General features: G+C 45.5%; 1 protein-coding gene across 1 annotated transcript; it reads right to left on the bottom strand.

Moving 5' to 3' along the window:
- Positions 1–290: 290 nt before the first annotated feature.
- Positions 291–14539, bottom strand: LOC311126510 (stathmin-4-like; the record flags this gene model as incomplete). Its single annotated transcript, XM_084200507.1, has 5 exons — positions 291–542; positions 8264–8455; positions 8958–9163; positions 12773–12871; positions 14395–14539. Coding segments are annotated over 5 exons (894 nt in total), but the record flags the coding sequence as incomplete, so codon positions are not given.
- Between the last annotated feature and the right edge of the window lie 3384 nt (positions 14540–17923).

The following is a 17923-nucleotide window of genomic DNA, read 5'->3' as shown; positions in this document are numbered from 1 at the left end:
CTGTGTGTGTGTGTGTGAGACTGGTATGCTGTCCTCCTCCCTCTCCCCTCTCCTCCTCTCCCTCCTCACCTTCCTCCTCCTCCTCCTCTCCTTCTACTCCTCTCCTCCTCCTCCTCACCTTCCTCCTCCTCCTCCCTCTCCTCCTCCCTCTCCTCCTCCTCCTCCCTCTCCTCCTCCTCCCTCTCCTCCTCCTCCCTCTCCTCCTCCTCCTCCCTCTCTCCTCCTCCTCCTCCTCTCCTCCTCCTCTCCTCCTCCTCTCCTCCTCCTCTTCTCCTCCCTGTCCGCCTCACCTTCCTCCTCTCCTCTGCAGCCTCTAGTTTCTTCTGGATCTCCTCCATGGAGAGTTCCCTGCGTTGGGGCATGGTAGCGTTGAGCTCTGGGACGCCATCGAACGACGGGGGCTTCAGGATGACCTCAAAGGCCTGGCCCGACGCACGCTTGTTCAACTCTATCACCTCCACGTCCTTTATCACACACCAGTCCAGATCCACCGCATCTGCCAAAGCTAGTACCTTTTTCCTCACCTCTTCTGCATGTTTGTCCTGCCACACAGGAAAACAACAACAGCAATATTTACATTCAGGAATCTACTGGCATGAATAAAACCCAGATGTAAAAACTGCATAAAACAAAAAAATACTAATATATACAAAAGTATGTGGACACCCCTTCAAAATGTGTATAAAATCAGCCATGCAATCTCCATAGTTAAACATTGGCAGCAAAATGGCCTTACAGAAGAGCTCAGTGACTTGCAACGTGGCACCGTCGTAGGATGCCACCTTTCCAACAAGTCAGTTCGTCAAATCTCTGCCCTGCTAGAGCTGCCCCGGTCAACTGTAAGAGTTGTTATTGTGAAGTGGAAACGTCTAGGAGCAGCAACGGCTTAGCCGCGAAGTGGTAGGTCACACAAGCTCACAGAACGGGAACTCTGATAAAAATTGTCTGTCGTCAGTTGCAACACTTACTACCAAGTTCCAAACTACCTCTAGAAGCAACGTCAACACAAGAACTGTTCGTCGGGAGCTTCATGAAATGGGTTTCCATGGCCGAGCGGCTGCACACAAGCCTAAGATCACCATGCGCAATGCCAAGCGTCTGCTGGAGTGGTGTAAAGCTCGCCGTCATTGGACTCTGGAGCAGTGGAAACGTGTTCTCTGGAGTGATGAATCATGCTTCACCATCTGGCAGTGAATCTGGGTTTGGCGGATGCCCCAATGCATAGTGCCAACTGTAAAGTTTGGTGGAGGAGGAATAATGGCCTGGGGCTGTTTTTCATGGTTTCGGGCTAAGCCCCTTAGTTCCAGTGAAGGGAAATCTTAACTCTACAGCATACAATGACATTCTAGATGATTCTGTGCTTCCAACATTGTGGCAACAGTTTGGGGAAGGCCCTTTCCTGTTTCAGCATGACAATGCCCCCGAGCACAAAGTGAGGTCCATACAGAAATGGTTTGTCGAGATCGGTGAGGAAGAACTTGACTGTCCTGCACAGAGCCCTGACCTCAACCCCATCGAACACCTTTGGGATGAATTGGAACGCCGACTGCGAGCCAGGTCTAATCGCCCAACATCAGTGCTGACCTCACTAATGCTCGTGGCTGAATGGAAGCACGTCCCCCGCAGCAATGTTCCAACATCTAGTGGAAAGCCTTCCCAGAAGAGTGGAGGTTGTTATAGCAGCAAAGGGGGGACCAAGTGCATATTAATGCCCATGATTTTGGAATGAGATGTTCGACAAGCAGGTGTCCACATACTTTTGGTCATGTAGTGTACATCATTCATTCAGCGTCTGTATAATATTCATGACATTTGAGTCGAGAGGAAAATAGATAACATTTTGTCATGAGTGCAAATATAAAAAAATGTACAAATGATACATTCTAGAATAATATAATGAAATAAAAAAGTGTATTTGTCACGTACACAGATGAGCAGATGTTAAAACAGGTGTAGCTTTTGTTTCCAGTTCTGCCTTGAGATCATTGACAAGATCCTCCCGTGTAGTTCTGGGCTGATTCCTCACCGTTCTCATGATCATTGCAACTCCACGAGGTGAGATCTTGCATGGAGCCCCAGGCCGAGGGAGATTGACAGTTATTTTGTGTTTCTTCCATTTGCGAATAATCGCACCAACTGTTGTCACCTTCTCACCAAGCTGCTTGGCGATGGTCTTGTAGCCCATTCCAGCCTTGTGTAGGTCTACAATCTTGTCCCTGATTGCTCTTTGGTCTTGGCCATGGTGGAGAGTTTGGAATCGGATTGATTGATTGCTTCTGTGGACAGGTGTCTTTTATACAGGTAACAAACTGAGATTAGGAGCACTCCCTTTAAGAGTGTGCTCCTAATCTCAGCTCGTTACCTGTATAAAAGACACCTGGGAGCCAGAAATCTTTCTGATTGAGAGGGGGTGAAATACTTATTTCCCTCATTAAAATGCAAATCAATTTATAACATTTTTGACATGCGTTTTTCTGGATTTTGTTGTTGTTATTCTGTCTCTCACTGTTCAAATAAACCTACCATTAAAATTATAGACTGATCATTTCTTTGTCAGTGGGCAAACGTACAAAATCAGCAGGGGATCAAATACTTTTTTCCCTCACTGTATATAGGATGAGCTATGTCCAGAATACAGTATGTACAGCAGTAGTTATATAGGATGAGCTATATCCAGAATACAGTATGTACAGCAGTAGTTATATAGGATGAGCTATGTCCAGAATACAGTATGTACAGCATTAGTTATATAGGATGAGCTATGTCCAGAATACAGTATGTACAGCAGTAGTTATATAGGATGAGCTATGTCCAGAATACAGTATGTACAGCAGTAGTTATATAGGATGAGCTATGTCCAGAATACAGTATGTACAGCAGTAGTTATATAGGATGAGCTATATCCAGAATACAGTATGTACAGCAGTAGTTATATAGGATGAGCTATGTCCAGAATACAGTATGTACAGCAGTAGTTATATAGGATGAGCTATGTCCAGAATACAGTATGTACAGCAGTAGTTATATAGGATGAGCTATGTCCAGAATACAGTATGTACAGCAGTAGTTATATAGGATGAGCTATGTCCAGAATACAGTATGTACAGCAGTAGTTATATAGGATGAGCTATGTCCAGAATACAGTATGTACAGCAGTAGTTATATAGGATGAGCTATGTCCAGAATACAATATGTACAGCAGTAGTTATATGGATGAGCTATGTCCAGAATACAGTATGTACAGCAGTAGTTATATAGGATGAGCTATGTCCAGAATACAGTATGTACAGTAGTAGTTATATAGGATGAGCTATGTCCAGAATACAGTATGTACAGCAGTAGTTATATAGGATGAGCTATGTCCAGAATACAGTATGTACAGCAGTAGTTATATAGGATGAGCTATGTACAGCCGTAGTTATATGGGATGAGCTATATCCAGAATACAGTATGAACAGCAGTAGTTATATAGGATGAGCTATGTCCAGAATACAGTATGTACAGCAGTAGTTATATAGGATGAGCTATGTACAGCCGTAGTTATATGGGATGAGCTATATCCAGAATACAGTATGAACAGCAGTAGTTATATAGGATGAGCTATGTCCAGAATACAGTATGTACATATAAAGTGAGTAATCAATTAGTTAACTTTTTCAGAGATCAAATATTATCTGTTCCTAATGACAGAAAATGATTTCAGAACAATAAACATGATGTAAATGTTATTAAAGTGACCAGTGTTCAATGACTTCAATGGCTTGCGAAAGTATTCAACCCCCTTGGCATTTTTCCTATTTGGTTACCTTACAACCTGGAATTAAAATAGATTTTGGGGGGGGTTTGTATCATTTGATTTACACAACATGCCTACCACTTTGAAGATGCAAAATATTTTTTGGGGTGAAAATAACAAGAAATAAGACAAAAAAACAGAAAACTTGAGCGTGCATAAATGTTCACCCCCCCAGGGTCAATACTTTGTAGACCCACCTTTTGCAGCAATTACAGCTGCAAGTCTCTTGGGGTATGTCTCTATAAGCTTGGCACATCTAGCTACTTGGATTTTTGCCCATTCTTCAAGGCAAAACTGCTCCAGCTCCTTCAAGTTGGATGGGTTCCACTGGTGTACAGCAATCTTTAAGAAATACCACAGATTCTCAATTGGATTGAGGTCTGGGCTTTGACTAGGCCATTCGAAGACATTTAAATGTTTCCCACTCAAGTGTAAACCACTCGAGTGTTGCTTTAGCAGTATACTTAGGATCATTGTCCTGCTGGAAGGTGAACCTCCGTCCCAGTCTCAAATCTCTGGAAGACTGAAACAGGTTTCCCTCAAGAATTTCGCTGTATTTAGCGCCATCCATCATTCCTTCAATTCTGACCAGTTTCCCAGTCCCTGCCAATGAAAAACATCCCCACAGCATGATGCAGGATGGTGTTCTCGGGGTGATGAGAGGTGTTGGGTTTGCGCCAGACATTTTCCTTGATGGCCAAAAAGCTCAATTTTAGTCTCATCTGACCAGAGTACCTTCTTCCATATGTTTGGGGAGTCTCCCCAGATGGCTTTTGATGAACACCAAACGTGTTTGCTTATTTTTTTCTTTAAGCAATGGCTTTTTTCTGGCCACTCTTCCGTAAAGCCCAGCTCTGTGGAGTGTACGGCTTAAAATGGTCCTATGGACAGATACTCCAATCTCGCTGTGGAGCTTTGCAGCTCCTTCAGGGTTATCTTTGGTCTCTTTGTAGCCTCTCTGATTAATGCCCTCCTTGCCTGGTCCGTGAGTTTTGGTGGGAGGCCCTCTCTTGGCAGGTTTGTTGTGGTGCCATATTCTTTCAATTTTTTAATAATGGATTTAATGGTGCTCCGTGGGATGTTTCTGATATTTTTTTATAACCCAATCCTGATCTGTACTTCTCCACAACTTTGTCCCTGACCTGTTTGGAGAGCTCCTTGGTCTTCATGGTGCCGCTTGCTTGGTGGTGCCCCTTGCTTAGTGGTGTTGCAGACTCTGGGGCCTTTCAGAACAGGTGTATATATACTGAGATCATGTGACGCTTAGATTGCACACAGGTAGACTTTATTTAACTAATTATGTGACTTTTGAAGGTAATTGGTTGCACCAGATCTTATTTAGGGGCTTCATAGCAAAGGGGGTGAATACATAAAAAAATTAATTTTTAGAAACAACAGGTTGTAATGCAACAAAATAGGAAAAACGCCAAGGGGGATGAATACTTTTGCAAGGCACAAGGTCAGCAGTCTCTAAGGTGTGTAAGGGGCAGGGTACTGGGCGGAGGCCGGCTAGTGATGACTGTTTAACAGTCTGATGGCCTGGAGATAGAAGCTGTTTTTCATTCTCTCTGTTCCAGCTTTGATGCACCTGTAGATGGTAACTGGGTGAACAGGCTGTTGCTTGGGTGGCTGAGGTCTTGATGATCTTCTTGGCCTTCCTGTGACACTGGATGCTGTAGATGTCCTGGAAGGCAGGCAGTGTGCTCCCGATGATGCGTTGGGCTCACAGCACCACCCTCTGGTTGCGGGCGGTACAGGTGCCATACCAGGCGGTGATACAGCCCGACAGAATGCTGTCGATGGTGCATCTGTAGAAGTTTGTGAGGGTCTTAGGGGCCAAGACACATTTCTTTAGCCTCATGGGGTTGAAGAGGCGCTCTTCAACACGGTGTCATTGTGGAAGGACTATTTCAGGTCCTCAGTGATGCTGAGGACCCTCTCCACTGTGGCTCCGTCGGTGTGGATGGGGGCGGGATCTCTCTGCTGTCTCCTGTAGTCCACAATCAGCTCCTCCGTTTTGTTGATGCTGAGGGATAAATTATTTTTTCCTGGCAGCACTCTGCCAGAGATCTCACCTCCTCCCTGTAGGCTGTCTCGTTGTTGTTGGTAAACAGGCCTACCACCTTTGTGTCATCAGAAAATTTGATGATTGAGTTGGAGACGTGCGTAGCCACGCAGTCATGGGTGAACAGGGAGTACAGGAGGGGGCTGAGCACACAACCCTGTAGAGGCACCGTGTTGTTGCCTACCTTCACCACCTGCGGTTGGCCCGTCAGGAAGTCTAGAACACAGTTGCACAGGGAGGGGTTCAGACCCAGGGCCCTGAGCTTGGTGATGAGCTTGGAGGGCACTATGGTGTTGAAGGTTGAGCTGTAGTCGATGAACAGCATTCTCACATAGATATTCCTCTTGTCCAGGTGGGATAGGCCAGTGTGCAGTGCAATGGTGACTGCGTTGTCACGATGACTGAAGTGAGTGCTACGGGGGAAATAGTCATTTAGTTCAGTTACCCTTGCTTTCTTGGGTACAGGAACAATGGTCGACATCTTGAAGTGGGGACAACAGACTAGGATAGGCAGATTGAATATGTCCGTAAACACTCCAGCCAGCTGGTCTGCACATGCTCTGAGGATGTGGCTTGGGATGCTGTCTGGGCCAGCAGCCTTGTGAGGGGTTAAAAAGCTTGAATGTCTTACATTGGCCAAGGAGATCGGGAGCACACAGTCCTCGTGAGTGGTGGGGCCCACGTCGGCGTCTCTGTGTTGTTTTCCTCGGAGAGGGCGAAGAAGGTGTTTATCTTGTCCGGGAGTGAGGCGTCGATGTGGCTTTCCCTTTATAATCTGTGATTGTCTGGAGTCCCCTGCCACATGTGTCTCGTGTCTGAGCCGTTGAATTGCGACTCCACTTCGTCCCTGTAGTGTTGTTTTGCCTCTTTGATTGCCTTACGGAGGTCATAGCTGGTCTGTTTGTACATGTCCATGTTCCCAGTCACCTTGCCGTGGTTAAACACTGTTGTTTGCGCTTTCAGTTTTGCACGGATGCTGCTATCTATTGTTTTTGGTTTGGATAAGTTCTAATCGTCACAGAAGGAACAACATACTCTATGCTCTTCTTGATGAACCCAGTCACTGAGTCAGTGTATATGTTGATACTATTCCCAGAGGCGACCCAGATCATTTCCCAGTCCACTTGATCAAAACAATCCTGAAGCATAGATTCCGATTGGTCAGACGAACGTTGAACAGTCCTTACCACGGGTGCTTCCTGTTTAAGTTTCTGCCTAAAGGCGGGGAGGAGCAGTATGGAGGCGTGATCTGATTTGCCAAAGTGGGGGTTGGGGAGGGCCTTGTAGCCGTCCCGGAAGGGAGAGTAACAATGGTCATGCGTGTTCTCTCCGCATGTAGCACAGGAGATGTGTTGGTAGAATTCCGGGAGCGTTCTCCTCAGATTTCCTTTATTAAAGTCCCCAGCTACAATAAATGCGGCCTCAGGATATGCAGTTTCCAGTTTGCACAAAGTCCAGTGTAGTTCCTTGAGAGCCGTCGTGGTGTCAATTTGGGGGGGATATACACTGCAGTGACAATAACAGAAGAAAATTATAATGCGGTCAATATTTGATGGTGAGGAATTCCAGATCGGGAGACCAAAAGGACTTGAGTTCCTGTACGTTAACACAATCACGCCATGAGTTGTTAATCATGAGATATAACCCTCCACCTTTGTTTTTCCCGGAGAGTTATTTATTCCTGTCCGCGTGATGTACGGAGAACCCCGCTGGATGTATAGACGGTGACAATATGTCCGGGGAAAGCCATGATTACGTAAAACAGAGGAGATCCTCAGCCTGAGCTTGTCTACATTATTGTCCAGGGACTGAACGTTAGCGAGTAAAATACTCAGAAGCGGTGGATGGTTTGTTCGCCTCCTGAGCCTGACTAGAACCCCATCTCTCCTCCCTCTCCTCTGGCGTCAACGTTTTGGTGTAGCACCCGGCATGAATGGGGCTGCCTCGGGAAGTCCAAACAAAGGATCCAGGTCAGGGAAGTCGAATTTCTGGTCAAATGTCTGGTGAGTGACAGCTGATGTAATGTCCAAATGTTTTTTGTGTTTGTAGGAAATAATACTACAAATGTTCTGAGCAAATAATGTAAGGTATAACACTAAAAAAAGCAAAATACTGCAAAGTTGGCAAAGAGCTAGAAACAGGGAGACCGTGTCTGTCGGCGCCATCTTGTCATATATCTACCTTCCTTTATAGAATAATTTACAGAGACTGGTGAGAGGAAGAGTGGGGGAGACAAACTAAAGGGAGACACTAAAGAGAGAGACGAGAGAGAGAGAGAGAGAGAGAGAGAGAGAGAGAGAGAGAGAGAGAGAGAGAGAGACGGTAGAGGGAGAGAGAGAGAGAGGGAAAGCGAGAGAGGGGGAAAGAGACAGAGACAGAAAGAGTGACTAGAGAAAAATTACCTTCTCCTGCAGTCGTTCCAACATGGCCGCCAGCAGAGCCTCTCTGTTCTCCTTGTTGGCCTCCATCTTCTGCTCCAGCTTCTCCTTGGCGTTCTTGATGAAGTTGTTGTTCTCCTCAAAGGCCTTCTGGATCACTTCTCTCTCGTGCTCTCTCTTCTCTGCCAGGTGCTTCAGCAGCTCAGCCTCCTGGCACTAGAGGGCGGTGTGAGAGTATCAGGAGCAGGATACAGACAGGTGTATGTTTGTGCCATGGAGATAGTTCGAGGACATTATATCTGTCCCATTATGGCGTCTTGTGAGATTATGGGTAGCGCCGTTGAGGCCATCTCCATTTTTAAGTCAATTTTCTTCTACTACTTCTATGAGTTGGTAAACCAACTGAAAGGGGTGCATACTGCCACCTGGAGTGTGTTGTTTGAACAGGTATAAAGCGTAAGGTTGGCGATTTACTGCCACCTGCAGTTATGGAATGTTTGCTCACGAGTATAATTCATTGGCTGATCCCTCCTGTTGACCTGGATGGAATTATGTGATCCTTCCTTAACCTATAGGAAGTCCCACCCAGTTGACTACTTAAAAATGTAGAAAGTCATCAATGGCAATTTCTATGCTAAAACGGGCCTTTGGGCACTAGAGTCCTCTATCTATCTCTATGGTTTGTGTGTGTGTCTCTCCTCGATTCATGTCTTCTCACCTTCCTCCTCTCCTCTGCAGCCTCTAGTTTCTTCTGGATCTCCTCCATGGAGAGTTCCCTGCGTTGGGGCATGGTAGAGTTGAGCTCTGGGACGCCATCGAACGACGGGGGCTTCAGGATGACCTCAAAGGCCTGGCCCGACGCACGCTTGTTCAACTCTATCACCTCCACGTCCTTTATCACACACCAGCCCAGATCCACCGCATCTGGGGATGGAACAGGGGAGATTGGGGGGTAAGCACTTTAAAACACAATCCTTTAGATAACTAGCTACATATGTTAATAAATATTCTTTAAATCTATTCATTTCTGTCTGAATATGTTGCACTGTGATGTCATCATGATGTATACTGAACAAAAATATAAACGCAACATGCAACAATTTCAAAGATTTTTCTGAGTTACAGTTCGTATAAGGAAATCAGTCAATTGAAATAAATTCATTAGGCCCTAATCTATGGATTTCACATACAGATACAGTGCCTTGCAAAAGTATTCATCCCCCTTGGCGTTTTTCCTATTTTGTTGCATTACAACCTGTAATTTAAATGGATTTTTATTTGGATTTCATATAATGGACATACACAAAATAGTCCACATTGGTGAAGTGAAATGAAAAGAATAACTTGTAAAAAAAAAATCTAAAAGATAAATAACAGAAAAGAGGTGTGTGCATATATATTCACCCCATTTGCTATGAAGCCCCTAAATAAGATCTGGTGCAACCAATTACCTTCAGAAGTCACATAATTAGTTAAATAAAGTCCACCTGTGTACAATCTAAGTGTCACATGATCTCAGTATATATCCACCTGTTCTGAAAGGCCCCAGAGTCTGCAACACCACTGAGCAAGGGGCACCACCAAGCAAGCGGCACCACCAAGCAAGCGGCACCATGAAGACCAAGGAGCTCTCCCAACAGGTCAGGGACAAAGTTGTGGAGAAGTACAGATCAGGGTTGGGTTATAAAAAAATATCTGAAACTTTGAACATCCCACAGAGCACCATTAAATCCATTATTAAAAAATGGAAAGAATATGGAACCACAACAAACCTGCCAAGAGAGAGCCACCCACCAAAACTCACGGACCAGGCAAGGATGGCATTAATCAGAGAGGCAACAAAGAGACCAAAGATAACCCTGAAGGAGCTGCAAAGCTCCACAGCGAGATTGGAGTATCTGTCCATAGGACCATTTTAAGCCGTACACTCCACAGAGCTGCGCTTTACGGAAGAGTGGCCAGAAAAAAGCTATTGCTTAAAGACACGTTTGGTGTTCGCCAAAAGGCATGTGGGAGACTCCCCAAACATATGGAAGAAGGTACTCTGGTCAGATGAGACTAAAATTGAGCTTTTTGGCCATCAAGGAAAACGCTATGTCTGGCGCAAACTCAACACCTCTCATCACCCCGAGAACACCATCCATCATGCTATGGGGATGTTTTTCATCGCCAGGGACTGGGAAACTGGTCAGAATTGAAGCAATGATGGATGGCGCTAAATACAGGAAAATTATTGAGGGAAACCTGTTTCAGTCTTCCAGAGATTTGAGACTAGGACGGAGGTTCACCTTCCAGCAGGACAATTACCCTAAGCATACTGCTAAAGCAACATTTGAGTGGTTTAAGGGGAAACATTTAAATGTCTTGGAATGGCCTAGTCAAAGCCCAGACCTCAATCCAATTGAGAATCTGTGGTATGACTTAAAGATTGCTGCACACCAGCGGAACCCATCCAACTTTTGTCTTATTTCTTATTTGTTTCACAAAAAAATATATTTTGCATCTTCAACGTGGTAAGCATGTTGTGTAAATCAAAAGATACAAACCCCCAAAAAATCCATTTTAATTCCAGGTTGTAAGGCAACAAAATAGGAAGAATGCCAAGGTGGGTGAATACTTTCGCAAGCCACTGTATGCATCTGTTGGTCACAGATACCTTAAAAAAAAAGGTAGGGGCGTGGATCAGAAAACCAGTCACTATCTGGTGTGACCACCATTTGCCTCATGCAGTGCGACACATCTCCTTCGCATAGAGTTGATCAGGCTGTTGATTGTGGCATGTGGAATGTTGTCCCACTCCTCTTCAATGGCTGTGCGAAGTTGCTGGATATGGGCGGGAACTGGAACACGCTGTCATACACGTCGATCCAGAGCATCCCAAACATGCTCAATGGGTGACATGTCTGGTGAGTATGCAGGCCATGGAAGAACTGAGACATTTTCAACTTCCAGGAATTGTGTACAGATCCTTTGCGACATGGGGCCGTGAATTATCATGCTGAAACATGAGGTAATGGCGGCGGATGAATGGCATGACAATGGGCCTCAGGATCTTGTCACGGTATCTCTGTACATTCAAATTGCCATCAATAAAATGCAATTGTGTTTGTTGCTCGTAGCTTATGCCTGCCCATACCATAACACCATCACCACAATGGGGCACTCTGTTCACAACGCTGACATCAGCAAACCGCTCGCCCACACAACGCCATACACGTGGTCTGCGGTTGTGAGGCCGTTTGGACGTACTGCCACATTCTCTAAACCATTGTTGGAGGCGGCTTATGGTAGGAAAATGAACATTAAATTCTCTGGCAACAGCTCTGGGGGACATTCCTGCAGTCAGCATGCCAATTGCACGCCCCCTCAAACATTTTGACATCTGTGGCATTGTGTTGTGTGACAAAACTGCACATTTTAGAGTGGCATTTTATTGTCCCCAGCACAAGGTGCACCTGTGTAATGATCATGCTGTTTAATCAGCTTCTTGATATGCCACACCTGTCAGGTGGATGGATTATCTTGGCAAAGGAGAAATGCTCACTAAGAGGGGTGTAAACAAATATGTACACACAATTTAAGAGAAATAAGCTTTTTATCCGTATGGAAAATTTCGGGGATCTTTTATTTCAGCTCATGTTTCATGGGACCAACAATTTACATGTTGCGTTTATATTTTTGTTCAGTGTATATAAATGAAATATCAGTGGCCAGTTGATTAAGTACACCACCCTGTTCACAAAAATGGTTCGCTCCTGAGTCACGTGGCCGTGGCTAGCTATATAAAGCAGGCAGACAGGCATCGAGGCATTCAGTTACTGTTCTATTGAATGTTAGAAATGGGCAAAACGAGTGACCTAAGTGATTTTGAGCGTGGTATGATCGTCTGTGCCAGGCGCGCCGGTTCCAGTATCTCAGAAACGTCCGGCCTCCTGGGCTTTTCACGCATTACAGTGTCTAGGGTTTACCGAGGCGCGACTAACAAAAAACATCCAGTCAACGGCAGTGCCGTGGGCATAAAAAGCTTGTTGATGAGGGAGAGAGCAAAAATGGTGGAAGTTAACAGGCAGGTCAGCAAATAACGGCGCAGTACAACAGTGGAGTGCAGAACGGCATCTCGGAATGCAGAACTCATCGGTCCTTGTCAGGGATGGCCTATTGCAGCAGACGACCACGCCGGGTTCCACTCCTGTCAGCTAAAAACAAGAAGAAGCGGCTCCAGTGGGCACGCTATCACCAACACTGGACCATTGAGGAGTGGAAAAACATTGCCTGGTCCGACGAATCCTGGTTGTGGTTGGGTCATGCTGATGGCATAGTCAGGATTTGGCGTAAGCAGTCCATGGCCCCATCCGGCCTGGTGTCAACGGTACAGGCTGGTAGCGGTGGTGTAATGGTGTGGGGAATGTTTTCCTGGCACACGTTAGGTCCCTTGATACCAATTGGTGCGAATAATTCAGGCTGTTCTGGAGGCAAAGTACCCGGTACTAGATGTACCTAATAAACTGGCCACTGAGTGTATAAATGTCTTACCTTCTGCTTTGTATGTGGGCTTACAGTCGATGGTCTGAGGGTTGATGCAGGAGCAGAACAGAGACACTAGGGGGAGCTCTTTCAACTTCTCTCTGTATGCTGCAGGACACAGACACAGACACACACACACACACACACACACACACACACACACACACACACACACACACACACACACACACACACACACACACAAACACATATGGTTCATCATAAAGAATAGACACAGACACATACGTCATCATCATCATCATTATCGTCACATTTAAATGTTAAACTCAAGGTCAAATTGAGTAGTTGGCCAGCTCACACGTAACATTTGGTTCTGGGTGACAAGAGCCCATCTTCACTAATTACTATCATTATCAAAGATCAGTCAGGATGTAGATTTTTTACATTTAAATTCATGTACTGTTTGCACGTTTTCAAAAATACAGGACAACAGTGATTTTTTTTTGCTAGCCTCATACGAACTATGCTGGTCTCGCAAGCTTGCATTCTGTTTCGCTGCACGGAAGCGAAACAAAATGTTAGCGTGCGAGATCAGGATAGTTCGTACAAAGGTCATTTATTCCCCCAGTAGAGTTCAGTCAGTAGAGGACAAGACCAAAAGCCGCATCTAGCCCATCTCTGCTGTAGGTAGCCTAGCCTAGCCTATCTCTGCTGTAGGTAGCCTAGCCTAGCCTAGCCTAGCCTAGCCTAGCCTAGCCTAGCCTAGGTCAACTGTAGGGTGCAGTTTCTCGCTGACAGTGTAAACACATTCCACGCCAACACAAGAATACGGCGCCTGGTTAGGCCAGACTAATGTTAACCCAATCTCCCAATAATACACAGTGCGTTCGGAAAGTATTCAGACCCCTTCCCTTTTTCCACATTTGGTTACTTTACAGCCTTATTCTAAAAATGGAATGAATAAAATGAAAAAATCCTCATCAATCTACACACAATACCACATAATGACAAAGCAAAAAACTGTTTTTCAGATTTGTTTGGCAAAGAATTAAAAAAAAAATCATAAAACGGACATAAATCAAATCAAATCAAATGTTATTTACAGTGAAATGCTTACTTACAAGCACTTAACCAACAATGCAGTTATAAGAAAAATAAGTGTTAAGTAAAAAATAGATAAGTAAAAAGAAATAGAAAAATAACAAATAATGAAAGAGCAGCAGTAAAATAACAGTAGCAAAGCTATATACAGGGGGTACCCTGTTACACCCACAGGGCTGCAATAGTCTCGTAGCCAGTTATGGAGGGCTAAAGGTCTGCTGAACCGTTCAATGCCACGATTTAGGGAGGGCAGAGGACCAGATATTATGGGGTATTTGTTGGTGTCAAGTAGAGACCTAATCAGTTCTTTAAAATATCCATCTTCAGCTGTTCTGAGCTGCCCTTCATAATGTCATTTGACACCACATGAACCATGACAGTATCAGCCCCCGGTGACTGACTCACAGCCTCGGGAAAGCAACCTGGTGATTTCCTGAACTTTTGCCCCAGGAAAACACAAAGTCTTTGCCTCAGGTACAGATATATGCCTCCCCATTGAACTCCCATCGAATGATCCGGCCTCTGACGTGTCTCGAAGCAGATTGCAAGGCCAGAGCCACAGAACTCACCTGAGAAGAGGGTTGCTGAGACACCGGCTGCGTGCAGGCCACAACCACCAAAGGGACAGAGCTCTGGCCGCGGTGGTCCAGGCTTTGCCCAGGCAGTTGATTGACTAGGACAGGGAGAGGTAGCTGGAGGGACATCCACAGCCATGGAGGGAACACCCAAGCCCCCGACAGAGGACAGCCGGTACAGAGGCTCAAAGCGAATTGAAAGTCTTAAGTCCAGACGCGGGGGAAGAAGGCAGGCCCGCCGAGAACGATTATTTTCCTTCTTTCTGATTCCGACACACATCCATTTACGCTCACTTGGAGTCGAACAGTGAGCAGTCATTTTCTGGTTCAAGCTAGTAGAGGGGTGCAGTGGCGGAAATTGATCATAGTCCAGGAAGGTCCCATTATGATCCTCTTGGATGTTTTGATAGGAAGCATTTAAAGATGCCGATAGTCTTATAGAATCCTTATTCAGTTCAAGGCGCTTGGTCAACATTTTTTTTCTTTCTTCATGAAGAGTAATAATCCTTCTGGCTTGGGGGTAGAAGCTGTTAAGAAGCCTTTTGGACCTAGACTTGGTGCTCCGGTACTGCTTGCCGTGCGGTAGCAGAGAGAACAGTCTATGACCAGGGTGGCTGGAGTATTTGGCAATTTTTAGGGCCTTCCTCTGACACCGCCTGGTATAGAGGCCCTGAATGGCAGGAGCTTGACCCCAGTGATGTACTGGGCCGTACGTACTACCCTCTGTAGTGCCTTGCGGTCAGAGACCGAGCAGTTGCCATACCAGGCGGTGATGCAACCAGTCAGGATGCTCTCGATGGTGCAGCTGTAGAACCTTTTGAGGATCTGAGGACCCATGCCAAATCTTTTCAGTCTCCTGAGGGGGAATATGCTTTGTCATGCCCTCTTCACGACTGTCTTGGTGAGTTTGGACCATGATAGTTTGTTGGTGATGTGGACACCAAGGAACTTGAAGCGCTCAACCTGCTCCACTACAGCTCCGTCGATCACATTTACATAAGTATTCAGAACCTTTACTCAGTACTTTGTTGAAGCTCCTTTGGCAGCGGTCCTGAGCGCTATGGAGCAGGTTTTCATTAAGGATCTACAGTGAGGGAAAAAAGTATTTGATCCCCTGCTGATTTTGTACGTTTGCCCACTGACAAAGAAATGATCAGTCTATAATTTTAATGGTAGGTTTATTTGAACAGTGAGAGACAGAATAACAACAAAAAAATCCAGAAAAACGCATGTCAAAAATGTTATAAATTGATTTGCCCCGTCCATCGTCCCTTTGATGCGGTGAAGTTGTCCTGTCCCCGTAGCAGAAAAACACCCCAAAGTATAATGTTTCCACCTCCATGTTTGACGGTGGGGATGGTGTTCTTGGGGTCATAGGCAGCATTCCTCCTCCTCCAAACACAGGGAGTTGAGTTGATGCCAAAGAGCTCCATTTTGGTCTCATCTGACCACAACACTTTCACCCAGTTCTCCTCTGAATCATTCAGATGTTCATTGGCAAACTTCAGACGGCCCTGTATATGTGCTTTCTTGAGCAGGGGGACCTTGCGGGCGCTGCATGATTTCAGTCCTTCACGGCGTAGTGTGTTACCAATTGTTTTCTTGGTGACTATGGTCCCAGCTGCCTTGAGATCATTGACAAGATCCTCCCGTGTAGTTCTGGGCTGATTCCTCACCATTCTCATGATCATTGCAACTCCACGAGGTGAGATCTTGCATGGAGCCCCAGGCCGAGGGAGATTTACAGTTATTTTGTGTTTCTTCCATTTGCGAATAATCGCACCAACTGTTGTCATCTTCTCACCAAGCTGCTTGGCGATGGTCTTGTAGCCCATTACAGCCTTGTGTAGGTCTACAATCTTGTCCCTGACATCCTTGGAGAGCTCTTTTGGTCTTGGCCATGGTGGAGCGTTTGGAATCTGATTGATTGATTGCTTCTGTGGACAGGTGGCTTTTATACAGGTAACAAACTGAGATTAGGAGCACTCCCTTTAAGAGTGTGCGCCTAATCTCAGCTCGTTACCTGTATAAAAGACACCTGGGAGCCAGAAATCTTTCTGATTGAAAGGGGGTCAATTACTTATTTCCCTCATTAAAATGCAAATCAATTTATAACATTTTTGACATGCGTTTTTCTGGATTTTTGTTGTTGTTATTCTGTCTCTCACTGTTCAAATAAACCTACCATTAAAACTATAGACTGATCATTTCTTTGTCAGTGGGCAAACATACAAAATCAACAGGGGATCAAATTCTTTTTTCCCCTCACTGTATCTGTGCTTTTCTCGATTCATCTTTCCCTCGATCCTGACTAGTCTGAACTCCTGAGTGGCGCAGTGGTCTAAGGCGCCGCATCGCAGTGCTAACTGTGCCACTAGAGATCCTGGTTCGAATCCAGGCTCTGTCGCAGCCGGCCGCGACCGGGAGACTCATGGGTGGCGCACAATTGGCCCAGCGTCGTCTAGGGTAGGGGAGGGAATGGCCGGCAGGGATGTAGCTCAGTTGATAGAGCATTGCGTTTGCAACGCCAGGGTTGTGGGTTTGATTCCCACGGGGGGCCAGTATAAAAAAAATATGTAATCACTAACTGTAAGTCGCTCTGGATAAGAGCGTCTGCTAAATGACTAAAATGTAAATGTAAATGTAGTCTCCCAGTCCCTGCCGATGGAAAAACATCCCAACAGCATGATGCTGCCACCACCATGCTTCACCGTAGGGATGGTGTCAGGTTTCCTCCAGACGTGACGCTTGGCATTCAGGCCAAAGAGTTCAATCTTGGTTTCATCAGACCAGAGGAAACTTTTTCTCATTGTCTGAGAGTCCTTTAGGGGCCTTTTGGCAAACTCCAAGTAGGCTGTCATGTGCCTTTTACTGAGGAGTGGCTTCCGTCTGGCCTCTCTATCATAAAGACCTGATTGGTGGAGTGCTGCAGAGACGGTTGTCCTTCTGGAAGATTCTCCCATCTCCACAGAGGAACTCTGGAGCTCCATGATCAAGGCCTTTCTTCCCGATTGCTCAGTTCGTCCAAGCGGCCAGCTCTAGGAAGAGTCTTGGTGCTTCCAAACTTCTTCCATTTAACAATGATTGAGGCCACTGTGTTCTTGGGAACCTTCAATGCTGCAGACATTTTTTGGTACCCTTCCCCAGATCTGTGCCTTGACACAATCCTGTCTCAGAGCTCTACGGACAATTCCTTCAACCTCACGGCTTGGTTTTTGCTCTGACATGCACTGTCAACTGTGGGACCTTATATAGACAGGTGCGTGCCTTTCCAAATCATGTCCAATCAATTGAATTTACCACAGGTGGACTCCAATCAAGTTGTAGAAACATCTCAAGGATGATAAATGGAAACAGGATGCACCTGAGTTCAATTTTGAGTCTCATAACAAAGGGTCTGAACACTTATGTAAATAAGGTATTTCTGTTTTTTATTTGTAATACATTTGCAAACATTTCTAAAAACCTGTTTTCGCTTTGTCATTATGTAGCATTGTGTGTAGATTGATGAGGAAAATGTTTT

This window comes from Coregonus lavaretus (genome assembly GCF_964263955.1).
Source record: "Coregonus lavaretus genome assembly, contig: HAP1_SCAFFOLD_3871, whole genome shotgun sequence".
Taxonomy (NCBI): domain Eukaryota; kingdom Metazoa; phylum Chordata; class Actinopteri; order Salmoniformes; family Salmonidae; genus Coregonus; species Coregonus lavaretus.
This window is presented reverse-complemented; position numbering and strand designations above follow the sequence as displayed.